General features: G+C 46.0%; 1 protein-coding gene across 1 annotated transcript in view; it reads left to right on the top strand.

The window, feature by feature from the left end:
* CIT (citron rho-interacting serine/threonine kinase) overlaps positions 1 to 14,235 on the top strand; it is a 169,569-nt gene that overhangs the window by 76,744 nt on the left and 78,590 nt on the right. The window contains exon 11 of the mRNA XM_029222385.1: positions 13,348 to 13,453. Coding sequence (XP_029078218.1) covers positions 13,348 to 13,453 — 106 coding nt within the window. The remainder of the gene's footprint in view (positions 1 to 13,347; positions 13,454 to 14,235) is intronic.

Here is a 14,235-nt window from a genome sequence, read left to right as displayed (position 1 = left end):
GTGTCTGGCCCAGCTGCTCAGCGCTCATCGAGGTTGGGGATGGTGTCTTCCACCCTTTGCATGCAGCGGGGCCTTGCCTCTGGCAGGCCTTCAGTGAACATTTGTCAGATTGAACTAGAAGTGGCCAGGGATTATTCCAATTCTTCTGCACAGTTTATACAGCTGCTCATGGACGCTGTCGTCTCTTGAGTACTTCCTGTGCGTCCAGCACTGTGCCGAATGCTCCTTCACGTGTGTTGTCTCATTAAGTCGTCACAATCTCACCATAACTGTATGAGGTAGCTGGTATTATCCTCATTTTACAGAGGAGGACTCTGAGGCTCAGCAAGGTTAGGTTACTTGCCTGAGGCTTTGCAGGTAGTAACAGATCTGAGACTTAGACCCATAGCCTGGACCACTACACTGCCCTGTCTCTAACAATCCTGACTCTGCTAGACTGTGCAGGATCGACGGACTAGCCTAATAATAAAGGCGAAAGAGATGACTTTACTGAGAACTCACTGTACCAGACACTATTCTAAGGGCTTGATGAACATTCTTATTTAATCCCAGTGGTAACCCGTTGTTTTACAGATAAGGAAACCGATCAAGAAGCTTGGGTTACTTCTTTTGTTTTTTTTTTTTAAGGAACATTTATTTATTTATTGGCTGCGTTGGGTCTTCGTTGCTGCACGCGGGCTTTCTCAAGTTGCGGCTAGTGGGGGCTACTCTTCGTTGCAGTGCGCAGGCGGTGGCTTCTCTTGTTGTGGAGCACGGGCTCTAGGAATGCAGGCTTCTGTAGTTGTGGCACGTGGGCTCAGTAGTTGTGGCTCGCGGGTTCTAGATTGCAGGCCCAGTAGTTGTGGCGCACGGGCTTAGTTGCTCCACGGCATGTGGGATCTTCCTGGACCAGGGCTCAAACTCGTGTCCCCTGAATTGGCAGGCAGATTCTTAACCACTGCGTCACCAGGGAAGCCCGCTTGGGTTACTTCTTAAGTTCACTCACCATGCGTGTGGCAGTCGATGGCCAACTTTTCCAGCTTTTAACTTTAGAGCTGATACAAGCATTCTTTGTTTTGGGGGACGGAATGTTGCAAGTCTAGGCTTTGGGACCAGGCAGATGTAGGTTCAAGTCAAGGCTCCCTGCCTCACTAGCTGTGCGAACAAGGCACTTGACCTCTCAGCATCACTTCCCTTACGTATAAAGTGGGGGTTATTCATGCCAACCTGCTGGGTTTATCGTGGAGTCACGCAGAGCATGTAGTGTTAGTGCCGGGAGCAGAGTGAGTGTTCATTTCATATTTGTTGTTGTTATTTAGGGGTGAAGATGGGCCCAGGGGTGCTTTTGAGTCTCTTTTCTTCCCCGCTCCTCTTTATAAAGACATCTTGCTGGTTTCTGCCCATTGAGAGAATCAGGCTCCGTGGGGGTGCCTGACAGATTTCCTAATGTCTCTATCCAATTTTTTACTCAGAATGGAGTCTGTGATGTGTTGGTTGGCTATACCTTCTGTAAAACACACTGCAGGCTCCTGATAGGACCTAGTTCCAGCGGGGTCTGGAACTCGGTGCTGGGGGAGGTGGACATGCGCTGTGGCCAGCCTGGAGGTCACGCACTCCCACCCACCCTCCAGTGCTTGAGCGTCCCCTGGGTGGGACAGCATGTGTGTCATCGTGACAGTGCCATCCAGAACCAATACTGAGCATTTCCCGTGTGAGGGCCAGAGCGCTTTCTCAAGTCAGCATTGATTCAGCTCACTTCTTATTTTGGATCTCTTTGTCCCACTGTGACCTTTAAACTGAGACTGCCTGGGGCACAGAAGTGCTTGGCACATTCATTCATTCGTTCATTGTAAAACATGTAGTTCTAAGCCTTGTGGCATGACTGAGCAAGATAGATAAGGTCCCTGCCCTTGGGAAGCTAACATTCTGTGCAGGGAGACAGAGGATAAGTAAGTTCATGGGTAAGACATTTTTCAGATGGTGGGAAGTGCTCTGAAGAAATCTGAACCTGGGTGGGCAATGGCTGGGAACCAGCACTTTAGTCCCTGAGGCCGGCACTAGCCCATGGGTGTCCAGTGGGTGTCCAGAAAGCACGTTGGAGTAGCCAGAGCTTCCGGATGCACGGGGGAAGTGGTCCGAGAAGAGGTAGGCAGGGCCTTTAGTTTTGGATTTTGCTCTATTTGCAATGAGCAGGAAGCCTTTGCAGGATTTTGAGTAGGGACGTGGAGGGTCTGGTTCTCATGGTACAGAGAGGCCCTCTGATCACGGTGTGGTGGACAGCAGGATGACAAGAGTCGGCTTCAGGGAGATGGGTTAAGTTACTGCAGCCATCCAGGCAAGAGGTGGTGGTATACCAGTGAAATTTACCTGCGAAGCTAGGCACTGGCTTAGAGGTGGGGACTGTATTAGAAATCACGTAACTATACTTTTATTAATAGCGTGAGTTTTAATACATGATTCTTGAGTCATTCCAAAGCATATGTTCTAATTCAGTTGGAGACCACTGCTCTGTGTGTGGTGTGTGTGTGGGTTGGCAAGGAGCTGCCCCAAAGCTAGCTAGATTCAGAAGCTTTTTAGAAGAGCGGTATATTTGGGGTAGTAGTCCCCCCTTACCTTCCGGGAACACGTCCCAAGACCCCCAATGGATGCTTGAAACAACGTGTAGTGCCGAACCCTCTCTATATACTTTTTTCCCTATACATACCTATGATTAAGTTTAATTTATAAATTAGACACAGTAAGAGGGTATCAGAATTGCCACATCACTACTCTTGGGCCTCGGGGCCATTATTAAGTATAATAAGGTTTACTTGAACACAGGCACTGCGATGTTTTGACAGTCAATCCGATAACTGTATCTAGGCTCGCCTGTAGCGTATACAGCATGGATAGGCTATATAAAGGGATGAATAACGTCCCAGGTGGGACAGAGCAGGGCAGCGCAAGATTTCATCATGCTGCTCAGATCGGTGCTCAATTGAAAGCTTATAAATTGTTTATTTCTAGAATTTTCCATGTAATATTTTTGGGCCACAGTTGACCATGAGTATATGAAACCATGGAAAGTGAAACTGTGGATCAGCGGGGACTACTGTATCTCCAAGTGTTCATGATGGACACCAGTGTGTATTTTTAAACGGGCTTATAAAGTTAGTTCATAAATTTCAGAATGCTCAATCTTAAAAGCCAATATATTTTTGGAACAGAATGCTGATGAGTGTTTTATTTTTTGCACCATATTACATCTTGCGCTTGCATGTATTTTTAGTGCCGTTGGCCACAATTAAGGTAGAGCTCTCAACTGAGCTAATTTCGATTCCCTCATTTTAGCCTCCAGTATCCATTCTTGGTTATCTCAAGAATATCTGTGATTTGTGATCGATGTGATCTGTGATGTGGAGGCATGTCTTGCAGGCTTGGGATTCTCTTCCTAAGGAAATAAATGGATGGCTTGATGCTTAAGCATGATCTTAGTTATTACCGTAGTGATAGAGAGAACTCAGCACATATACCTTCTTTTAGGTTGGAAATACAGATTGTATTCTCTTTTGATATGACGTATTCTGTTGATAGCTTTATTAAGGAAATTGTTTTTGAGTTATGGGAGTTATTTATAGACATTGAAAAAACTGCATCTTGTCATTTTTCCTTAAACGTTGAGGTTACATGTAAAAGCAATTTTTAGGTCACATCGAACACATTTTAAGAAAACGTTCTTTCTGCTGCAGCAGTAATGACCAAGCCCCACATTCCCTCTGTGTCATATACCATTACCTCTATTAATACTCTTTGGACCTCTATAATTATAAAGCACATGTGTATATCAGGAAGAGATGTTGATTTCGGAGTAAATTTTTCTAGAAAATAGAAGCTGGAAAAAAAAGGAAAACCCAAACTTGGCTTTGTGCTTGAAGAGACAGCACTGCTGTGTGTGGGTGGGTGGCTGCATGCACCCGCTGCTCAGAAGTGCCTTTTCTCTCCATGGGGACAACGGGCTGTGTATCAGAGATGCAGCCAGGAGGAGTAGGCAAGCAATGTGTGGGCAGGCTGCATATTCTTTTGTTAGCATCCCCATTGTACTGCATCTCATCGAGCCCAGAGCATGAACCAGCCTGGACCTGTAAAATCTGTACTGTCCTATTTAATTACCCCCCGAGCCACTAAGTGATGGAGGAAGAGTTGCTCTCGTGCGTGAGTTGAGCCGTTTCTGGGGGGTGGCTGTGGACTGACCTGGCATATGGATGTTCTTGGGTACCCAGGCTGTCCCGGCCTTGGAGTCGCCCTCCCAGCATTGCACGCAGCTAGTCACGGGTAGAAGCTACCTTCACTTGCACGATCCATTTCCCCATCCTCTTTGACTTCGCTCCTCCGAGTCTCTGGGGCAGTTTTCTTGGGTTTCTTTTCTTGGGTTTGTCCGAGGCCGTCCAGCCAAAAAGTAGCAGGGTTGGGATTCCCATGACTTGATGGGTTGCAGAGCCCAACTTTGAACCAAAACCCAGCTCTCCTGCCCATCACCTGTACCCTAGTCATCCTAATGTGGTTGATAGGAGAATGTAGAGGCCATAGGGTAAGCTGCTCCTTAGCCTCAGTGCCATAGGATAATAATGCCCTCCTTAGAGGATTGTTGGAGGATTCAGTGAGGTTACCCCTAAAGTACCAAGCACAGTGCCTGACGTTGTGCTCAATAAATGGGCGCTATTCTTGATAATAAAGATGGTGGCATTAATTCTCTCTCCTACATTGCTACTTCTTTGAGGACAGGAATTGTGGCTTCCTTAACTTCATAGCCTCCACAGCAGAGTTTTGCAACTTGATGCCATTGACGTGTTGGGCTGGATAATTCTTTTTGTGGGGGGTTGTCCTGTGGGTTGTAGAATTGTTGAGCAGCATCTCTAGCCTCTACCCACTAGATGTTAATAGCACTCCCACCCCCAGTCGTGAAAATCAGCAAAGTCTCCGGACATTGCCACCTGTCATGGGAGGCAAAATTGCCCCAGTTGAGAACCACTGGTCCACACGTACCTCTCATGGGATCACAGGGCTTTTATATTCTCCCTGATGTATAAGGGATGTATATATATATATATTTTTTCTTTTCTTTCTATTTATCTATCTTACACTCACTCATAGAAGGTGGTCAAAAAATACAGGTGTACCTTGGAGTATCACAGTATTCACTGCAGTAGGGTAAATATTGCAATAAAGCAAGTCACACAATTTTTTCTGATTTCCCAGTGCATATAAAAGTTATGTTTATGGTATACCATGGTCTATTAAGTGTGCAATAGCATTATGTCTAAACAATGTACATTCCTTAATTAAAAAATACTTGATTGCTATAAAATGCAAACCATCACCTGAAACTTCAGTGAGTCGTACTCTTCTTGCTGGTGCAGGGTCTCGCCTCCATGCTGATGGCTGTTGCCTGATAAGGGTCATGTTTGCTGAGGGCTGGGATGGCTGTGGCAATTTCTTAAAATAAGACAACAATGAAGCCTGCTACACTGATTGACTCTTCCTTTCACAAATGATTTCTCTGTAGTGTGCAATGTTATTTGATAGCATTTTACCCATAATAGAACATCTTGCAAAACTGGAGTTAATCCTCTGAAACCCTGCTGCTGCTTTATCAGCTAAGTTTATGTAATATTCTCAATCCTGTGGTGTCATTTCAGTGGTCTTCACAGCATCTTCACCAGGAGTAGATTCCACCTCAAGAAATCACTTTCTTTGCTCATCCATAAGAATCAACTCCTAATCTATTAAAGCTCTGTCATGAGATTCCAGCAATTCAGTTACCTCTTCAGGCTCCACTTCTAAATCTAGTCCTCTTGCTATTTCCATCACATCTGCAGTTCCTTCCTCCACTGAAGCCTTGAACCCCTCAATGTCATCCATGAAGGTTGGAATCAACTTCTTCCAAACTCCTGTTCATGTTGATATTTTGACATCTTCCCATGAATCACAAATGTCCTTAATGGCATCTAGAATGGTGAATCCTTTCCAGAGGATTTTCAATTCACTTTGCCCAGATCCATCAGGGGAATCACTGTCTTGCTCTGGTGTAGGCTTGGGCTTAAGGGAATGCTGTGACTGGCGTAATCATCTATCCAGACCATTAAAGCTTCCCTCACGTCAGCAGTAAGGCTGTTTTGCTTGCTTATCATTCATGTGTTCACTGGAGGAGCACTTTTAATTTCCTTCAAGAGCTTTTCCTTTGCATTCACAACTTGGCTAACTGGCCGAAAAAGCCCAGCTTTCAGCCTGTCTCGGCTTTTGACATTCCTTCCTCACTGAGCTTAATCATTTCTAGCTTTTGATTTAAAGTGAGTGACCTGTGACAGTTCCTTTCGCTTGACCACTTAGAGGCTATTGTAGGTTTATTAATTGGCCTGATTTCAGTATCGTGACTCAGGGAATAGGGAGGCCCGAGGAGAGGGAGAGAGATGGGGAATGGCCGGAAGGGGAGGCAGTCAGAACACCCACAACATTTATTAAGTTCACTGTCTTATGTGGGTGTGGTTTGTGGTGCCTCAAAACAATTACAGTACTAACATCAAAGATCACAGATCACCATAACAAGTGCAGTAAGTCCCCTACCTACGAACCTTCAAGTCGCGAACTTTCAAAGATGCGAACGTATGTTCGAATGTCCAATGACATAAGTTAGTTCACGTGTCTGGCGTACATTGTCACATGCGTGCATCCTCTACTAGTGGTTGTGCTTTTGTGTACTTTACAGGACTGTATAGAGTACAGTAGTACAGTGTCTTTATTTCAAGCCCCCGATGTCCAGAAGCAAGTGTAAAAGCAGCAGTGATGTAGCTGGTACTACTGTACTTTTCAAGGCACTGTGCTGTAAGATTAAAAATCTTTTCTTTATTTTTTGTGTTTGTTTTTTATGTATTATTTGTGTGAAAAGTATAAACCTGTTACAGTACAGTACTATACAGCCGATTGTGTTAGTTGGGTAGCTAGGCTAACTTTGCTGGACTTACGAACAAATTGGACTTCTGAACGTGCTCTCAGAATGGAACTTGTTCGTATGTAGGGGAATTACTGTATAATAATAATGAAAAAGTTTGAAGTATTGTGAGAGTTACCAAAATGTGACACAGACAGGAAGTGAGCAAATGCTGTTGGAAAAATGGCGCCAATAGACTTGCTTGACATAGGGTTGCACAAACTTCCATTTGTAAAAATCCCAATATCTGTTAAGTTTAATAAAGCAAAACACAGTAAAACAAGGTATGCCCGTATCTGTTGAAGTTTGAGAATTTTGAGAACAAAGGAGAATTCTGGCAATTCTTTCTTTGTAAATTTATTTGTTTTTGGCTGCGTTGGGTCTTTGTTGCTGTGCGTGGGCTTTCTCCAGTTGTAGCGAGCGGGGGCTACTCTTCGTTGTGCTGCACAGGCTTCTCATTGCGGTGGCTTCTCTTGTTGCAGAGCACGGGCTCTAGGTGCGCAGGCTTCAGTAGTTGTGGCATGTGGGCTCAGTAGTTGTGGCTCGCAGGCTCTAGAGCGCAGGCTCAGTAGTTGTGGCGCACGGGTTTAGTTGCTCCGCGGCATGTAGGATCTTCCCGGACCAGGGCTCAAACCCATGTCCCCTGCATTGGCAGGCGGATTCTCAACCACTGTGCCATCAGGGAAGCCCTGGCAACTCTTTCTTAAGTTAGTAGGTAGACTCTGTTCCATTTCAGGGTCAACAGAAATAGTTTCTTTACAGCAATTCCATGCCCATCTCCGATAGCTTTAGAGTTACAACCAATTACAGGATTTTTTGTACTTTCCTTCTCTTAAAGAAACAATAGCACCGGCTCTTTAAATATTACCACGCTTGATGAAATGGTACTTTTCAGGATGATTTTAGACCAGCAGAGTTGCTACTTGAAGAGGACAGTGCTGAATTTGGTAATAGTCCGGTGGCTCTGAGGCCAGCTTTGGATCAGGCCTCTCAAGCTATGATTTACATCGCAGTCAATTCTAGAATAGTACAGATGTCAGCAATAATTTGCTCTTGCTTTCAAAGTCAGAAGGACGGATAATGAAAATCCTAGAAAAAGTAAGTAAGTTGTGATAATATTTCATAATATCTACTGGGGGGGAATCTGTTCATTCAAGAAGTACATATTGAGAGCTTACTTATCATTGACACTCGTGATTGAATTGGCCTAAGTGTCTACATGAAAAATAAATAGAATACAAATACGTCAAGTTGAGCCATACCTGTCTCTAGTATATTTCTTTTATAGAAATTCATGGAAATGGTATATTTTAGTTGAATTATTAAAATGGAGGGGGTAGGAATAGTCTTTAATCAGTGTCTGAAATCTGTACATTTTCTTGAAATTCGTAGCTTACCATGATTAACTTCAAAATTGTGTTTCCGCTGAAAGAGTGACCAAAAGGCACCAGTTAAATGGCCTGACCAAAGTGCCACCTGGAAGCAAATGCTGGGGGCGGTCATACTGTGAGTTTTAAATGCCTGGACCTTAAATCACCGTACTTTGTTCTCATTAGCACCATGGTTCTCAAGCCTGTTTGTACGTTAGAATCGCCTGGGAGCTTAATAAAAATGGTGTTACCCAGGCCCCACTCCCACCCTTTCTGTCTCTGATTTAATTGGTCTGGTTGGGCCCTGGATATCAGTTTCTTTTTTTTAACTTTAGTTTTTTTTAGAACAGTTTTAGGCTCACAGCAATACTAGCAAGAGGTACAGAGATTTACCATATGCCTCCTGCCCCCCACTCATGCGTTATCAACATCCCCCCCAGAGGGGTGCCTTTGTTACAATCACTGAACCTCCCTATTTAGGGTTCACTCTTGGTGGTGTACATTCTGTGAGTAAGGACAATGGTATGATAACGTGTATCCACCATTATACTGTCACACGAGTGTTTTCACTGGCTGACATCGGTAATTTTTAAAAAGCTCTTCAAGTGATTCTAATGTGTAGCCGATCTGAAGACCAGAGTCATCCTAGAAAGCTGCAGTGACCTTTCCCCCTTCTGTCCTCATCCCCCAGCCTCATCCTCCAATCCCATTACTGTTTACGGGATTGTTGCTACAACCTGGGTTTAGTCACAGCAAACTTACCATAGCTTTTTAAAAATAAATTTATTTATTTATTTATTTATGGCTGCGTTGGGTCTTTGTTGCTGCGTGGGCTTTCTCTAGTTGCGGCGAGCGGGGGCTACTCTTTGTTGCGGTATGCAGGCTTCTCATTGCAGTGGCTTCTCTTGTTGCAGAGCATGGGCTCTAGGCGCGCGGGCTTCAGTAGTTGTGGCTCGTGGGCTCTAGAGCGCAGGCTCAGTAGTTGTGGTGCACGGGCTTAGTTGCTCTGCGGCATGTGGGATCTTCCCAGACCAGGGATCGAACCCGTGACCCCTGCCTTGGCAGGTGGATTCTTAACCACTGCGCCACCAGAGAAGCCCCCAGCTTTTTTTTTTTTTAGATGTAATTTTTATTTATTCTAAAAAAAAAAAAAAGATTTCTTTAGCACCTTTATTCTGAAGAGACTTAATTGCCATACTTAGAACTTCTAAACAGTGAACATTTGTCAAGCATCAAAATAGCAGAATGAGGGAGTTGGACTCTGGTGACGGGGAGGGGCTGGTGCATCGTCTCCTGTGCGTGTCAGTGGATGGGGGCTGCGCATCTCCCTGATTCTGGGCCCCGTTAACAGGTGACCTAGAAAGGCTCTTTTTGGGTGAATAAGCAGTGGGCTTTGTACCCACAGGAGCACACTTTACACCCCTCTGGAGCCTGCCCTCCACGTGTCATCAAGTTTTCAGAGCCACCTCCTGTCCCATCATCATGCACCCATGTAATCGTTCTTCTCCAGGGGTGCTGGTTTTGTGCTCAGGCCCAGAGAGCCATGGCCCCTCTTGTCATCCCTGACTTGTGTCAGTGTGGGTGACTTCTGATGACTGAAGGACCGGGACCCGGTCTGTGGATCATCCCTCCCTCCTTGGGTGGTCGGGTCTTCTCTACCCCACCCACCAGAATAACATCAGGAATAAAGGAAATAGCGAAGGCAACTCAAGGCCGTGCCAAGCAACCCATTTCATCTCACGTTAAAAAAAAAAAATGTGTTTGTATGTGTTTTGACTAGATTTAGGTAGAAAATAGGCCAGTGAGGGGAGCAGAACTTGGTTAAAATTTTTAGCCCAAAGTGAGATTTTAAAAAAAGATTTATTTCTGGATTTCAGTCCCCGGTGCCCATTTCTGTGAATAATCAACATTTGTTCTAATGTGAATAATAGCATGGAGCAAATTCAGCCCCCTGAGTTTCACTATTTCTTTCTTTCTCTTTTCTTTTTAGTATTTATTTATTTACTTGGCTGTGTCGGGTCTTAGTTGTGGCACGTGGGCTTAGTCGCCCCGTGGCATGTGGGATCTTAGTTCCCCGACCAGGGATCGAATCTGTGTCCCCTGCATTGGAAGGCGGGTTCTTAACCACTGGATCACCAGGGAAGTCCCAAGTTTCACTGTTTCAAGCAAGGGTTTTAGGCCTGCGAGGCATGTGCTGCTCACACCGTTGCAAAGGTAATGATGATAGAAACCACAGTGATAGTAGTGACGGTTGACATTTATTGAACCCTCATGATGTGCCAGGCACTGTGATAAGGACTTCCCGTGGGTTATCTCACTTAATCCTCATAAGCACTCTTGGAAGTAGGTTGAGAATTATCCCCATTTTACAGATGAGGAAATCGACGCTCACAGAGTGAGTGGCAAGGTCAGATTTTGAACAGAGCTGCATGACTCTGGGTGTTGACTCACTTGGCTGCCCTACAGTATGTGTGTTGGGAGCTGTCACTGGGGTACAGCAAGCCAGCACCATCACGCCACCCCCTGTCACTGGGCTGGGAGCTGTGAGGAGAGAGACCTCAGCTGCTGCAGGGAACTGACCTCTTAGGCAGGGAGGTAGTCTGGGGCAGTGGAAAGCAGAACTTTCACCTGCTGGTAGGACGCAAGTGCTCTCTGACAACCAGCTCCTGCAACCCCGTTACTAAGGCAACAAAAATCGGACAATGGGGCAGCAGTGGGCTCTGCCACATGCCCCTCCGTGCAGAAGAACCTTTGTCAGCTATTTCTGTAGCTCTGCCCTTCACCAGTCCCAGTGTTCATGCCCAGGGTGCCAACCACTGAGGGAAGCTGCCCTGTATGAGAACTGTTATCTCCACCCATAATTTTTTTTTAAACAGATTAAAACAAACAAAACTATTTATTTATTTATTTTGGCTGGGCTGGGTCTTAGTTGTGGCACACAGGATCTTTGTTGCGGCATGCGGGATCTTTAGTTGCGGCACGCGGAGTTCTTAGTTGTAGCATGTGTGCGGGATCTAGTTCCCCGACCAGGGATCAAACCTGGGCCCCCTGCATTGGGAGCATGGAGTCTTACCCACTGGACCACCAGGCAAGTCCCTCCACCCATAATTAACTGCTTTTAGGAATGAGGCAGGGTGTGTGAGTTATGTGTATGTGTGTGGGTAAGTACGTCCTTGTGGAGAGAGCATCCTTCTAGCCCATTCTTAGGAGGTCACGCTACATTATTTTTGTGATACTATCCTGAGTGTTATATCAGGTGCATCGTCAGTCTCTTTACCCCGGTTCCCTATTGGGACCAACAGAAGCCATTTATTAACTGGCAGGTTACTTAAGCTCTCTGGGCCTCAGTTTGCTCATCTATAAAATGAGAATAATGTCTCATAGAGTCGTTGTGGGGACTAAAGAGTTAAAACATGCCTCGCTTTAGGACAGAACCGTGCATACAGAATCGGTGGTCAGTAAGTGTATGAGTTTCCTCTGGCTGCTGTAACAAGTGACCACAAATTTAGTGGCTTACAACAACACAGGTTTATTACTTTATATTTCTGGAGGTCAGAAGTCCAAGGTGAATTTTACTGGGCTGGAAGTAAGGTGTACAAGGCTGCACCCTCTGGAGCCTCTAGGAAAGAATCAGTTTCCTTGGCCTTTTTCAGCTTCTAGAGGCTGCCCAGTTTCCTTGGCTTGTGGCCCCTTCCCCCGTTTCCACAGCCAACAGCGTAGCATCTTCCAGCCTCCCTCTGACTGTGACCCTACTTCTGTCGTCACCTCTCTCTCTCCCTCTGCTTCCATCTTAAGAGGACCCTTGTGGTTATGTTGGACCCCCACCGCATGTAATCCAGGATAGCCTCTCCATCTCAAAATCCTAACGTAATCACATCTGCGAAGTCCCCTTTGCCACATGGGGTGACAGATCCACAGGTTCCAGAGATTAGAATGTGGACATCTTGGTGGAGGGACATTATTTAGCCAACATAATTAGTGTTAGCTGTTTCTGTAAAATGAAACAGAACCAAACTGGCTAGCTTGGGGATGGAATAAACAACAATTTGGTCAGTATAGTTAACTGATACCATTGGGCACTTGATGTGTTAGCTCAGTCCTGCGTCAAGACCTTGGCGTTATCCACCCCCTCCCTGGAGCTTGTTTCCTTCCAGAGCTTTGGAGGGTCAGCGCCTTCTCATCCTTCAGGTGTCAGCTCAGATGTCACCGCACAGAGAAGCAGGCCCCTGATCCATTTCCTCTGCCATAGCACATCACCCCATTTCCTTCTTTGGCAACATCTGTAACCTTTTAGTTTGTGTGTCTGCCTGATGCATTCTGTGTGCCCTCTGAGAATGTCAGCTCCAGGAGGGCAGGGACCGTGTCTGTCTTGTCCACTGCTCTTCCAGTGCCTGGAGCAGTGTAGGTGCACGGTACACATCCGTTTAGTGAGTAAGTGAATAAAGCCGTATCAGCACAAATGCCGTGTACTTAATGCCCACGCTCTCCTGTTGTGGTAGGTCCTTTTATTATCGTTCTACCTCCTAGAAATGGAAACAGAGGCTCAGGGAGGCTGAATCATCGCCTCAGGTCAACGGTGACTAAATTTACACTCAGGCTCTCCTGCTTCCAGAGTTCTTGGTCCTGTCCACCTCTCTGCCTCATGGCCTTGGTGTTATTAGAAGCTGCTTGAGCCAGCTGTGTTGATGGCCAAGGATGCTGGCAGGTCTTGTGGCCTCTGCCGCAGTGTTTCTTGTTTCTTTTTTTAATTTATTTTATCGAGTACAGTTGATTTACAATGTTGTGTTAATTTCTGCTGTATGGCAGAGTGACTCAGTTACCCATACATATACATGCCTTTTCATATTCTTTTCCATTATGGTTTATCACAGGGTATTGAATATATTCCCCTGCTCTATACAGCAGGACCTTGTTGTTTATCCATTCTGTACAGAATAGTTTGCATCTGCTAATCCCAAACTCTGCCGCAGTTTCTGAATGCAGCTTTTCAGGCCCACCCACCCGCCTCCTTGACGTTGGTTTTCTTCCATCCAGGTCTGTTGTGTCAAGTCTGGACTCCCCTGCCAAGACTAGCTCCATGGAAAAGAAACTTCTCATCAAAAGCAAAGAGCTGCAGGACTCCCAGGACAAGTGTCACAAGGTATTTATTTCCGCAGCCGGCCTCCCTCCTTGCTGCAGGAGCCTCCCGTCAATATATGCCAAGGGATCCGCCCGGGGCCGCCGCTGGCGCCGAGCCACCTGATCCTTCCCGCGCTGAAGTCGCGCCTCCGGCAGCTCAGAGGGAGATGAATTCGGGCCTTGACGCTGCCGTAAATCCTTTAAATCTTAACCAGAGGAGGCCCTGGATATAAAGCGGCCAGTTCCTCAGCATGACCCAGCTAGACGTCTGCGTCTTCTGGCAGGTGGCGTGGGTCCTCACCTGTGGCCGAGATGCATCCCATCTGCTTTGAGTGATGCGAAGTCTCTCTTCCTAGTCTTTAAAAACTCCTGCTTATGTAACTGCGGCCACTGTGTTGATTATGCTCAACGTCTCTTAACGCTCACTGTTTCTGCCCAGGGGCAGCTCTCTGGAAGCTCATAAGAGTCACTTCTTGCCTGGGACTCCTAAGAGTGCAGACGAATCCATATCTCCTTGCCCTGTCCTGGATTTGTCCTCTAGATCTTTGCAAGGAGATGGGGGGGATCAAGATGGATTTGGGATAAAATTAAACTGACGTCTGCAAAAAAACCAAACCAAACCCAAAAAAAGCAAACAGGTGAAAAAAATGGTGATTGTGGCTTCCTCGCTCACTGGGTTAGAGAAGTGATCGAGTGTGAACCCAGCCTTGCATGAGAGGAGCGACTTAGCATTGGTGACTGCCCTTACGAAGACCTGTGCGCTCCCAGGCGAAGAAACCATGGTATTTCCATCCCAGCCTTTTG

Source organism: Monodon monoceros, unplaced genomic scaffold (genome assembly GCF_005190385.1).
Source record: "Monodon monoceros isolate NGI ecotype Baffin Bay Population unplaced genomic scaffold, NGI_Narwhal_1 Super_Scaffold_1, whole genome shotgun sequence".
NCBI lineage: Eukaryota > Metazoa > Chordata > Mammalia > Artiodactyla > Monodontidae > Monodon > Monodon monoceros.
The sequence above is the reverse complement of the archived record's forward strand: the minus strand, read 5'-3'. Positions and strand labels throughout refer to the sequence as shown.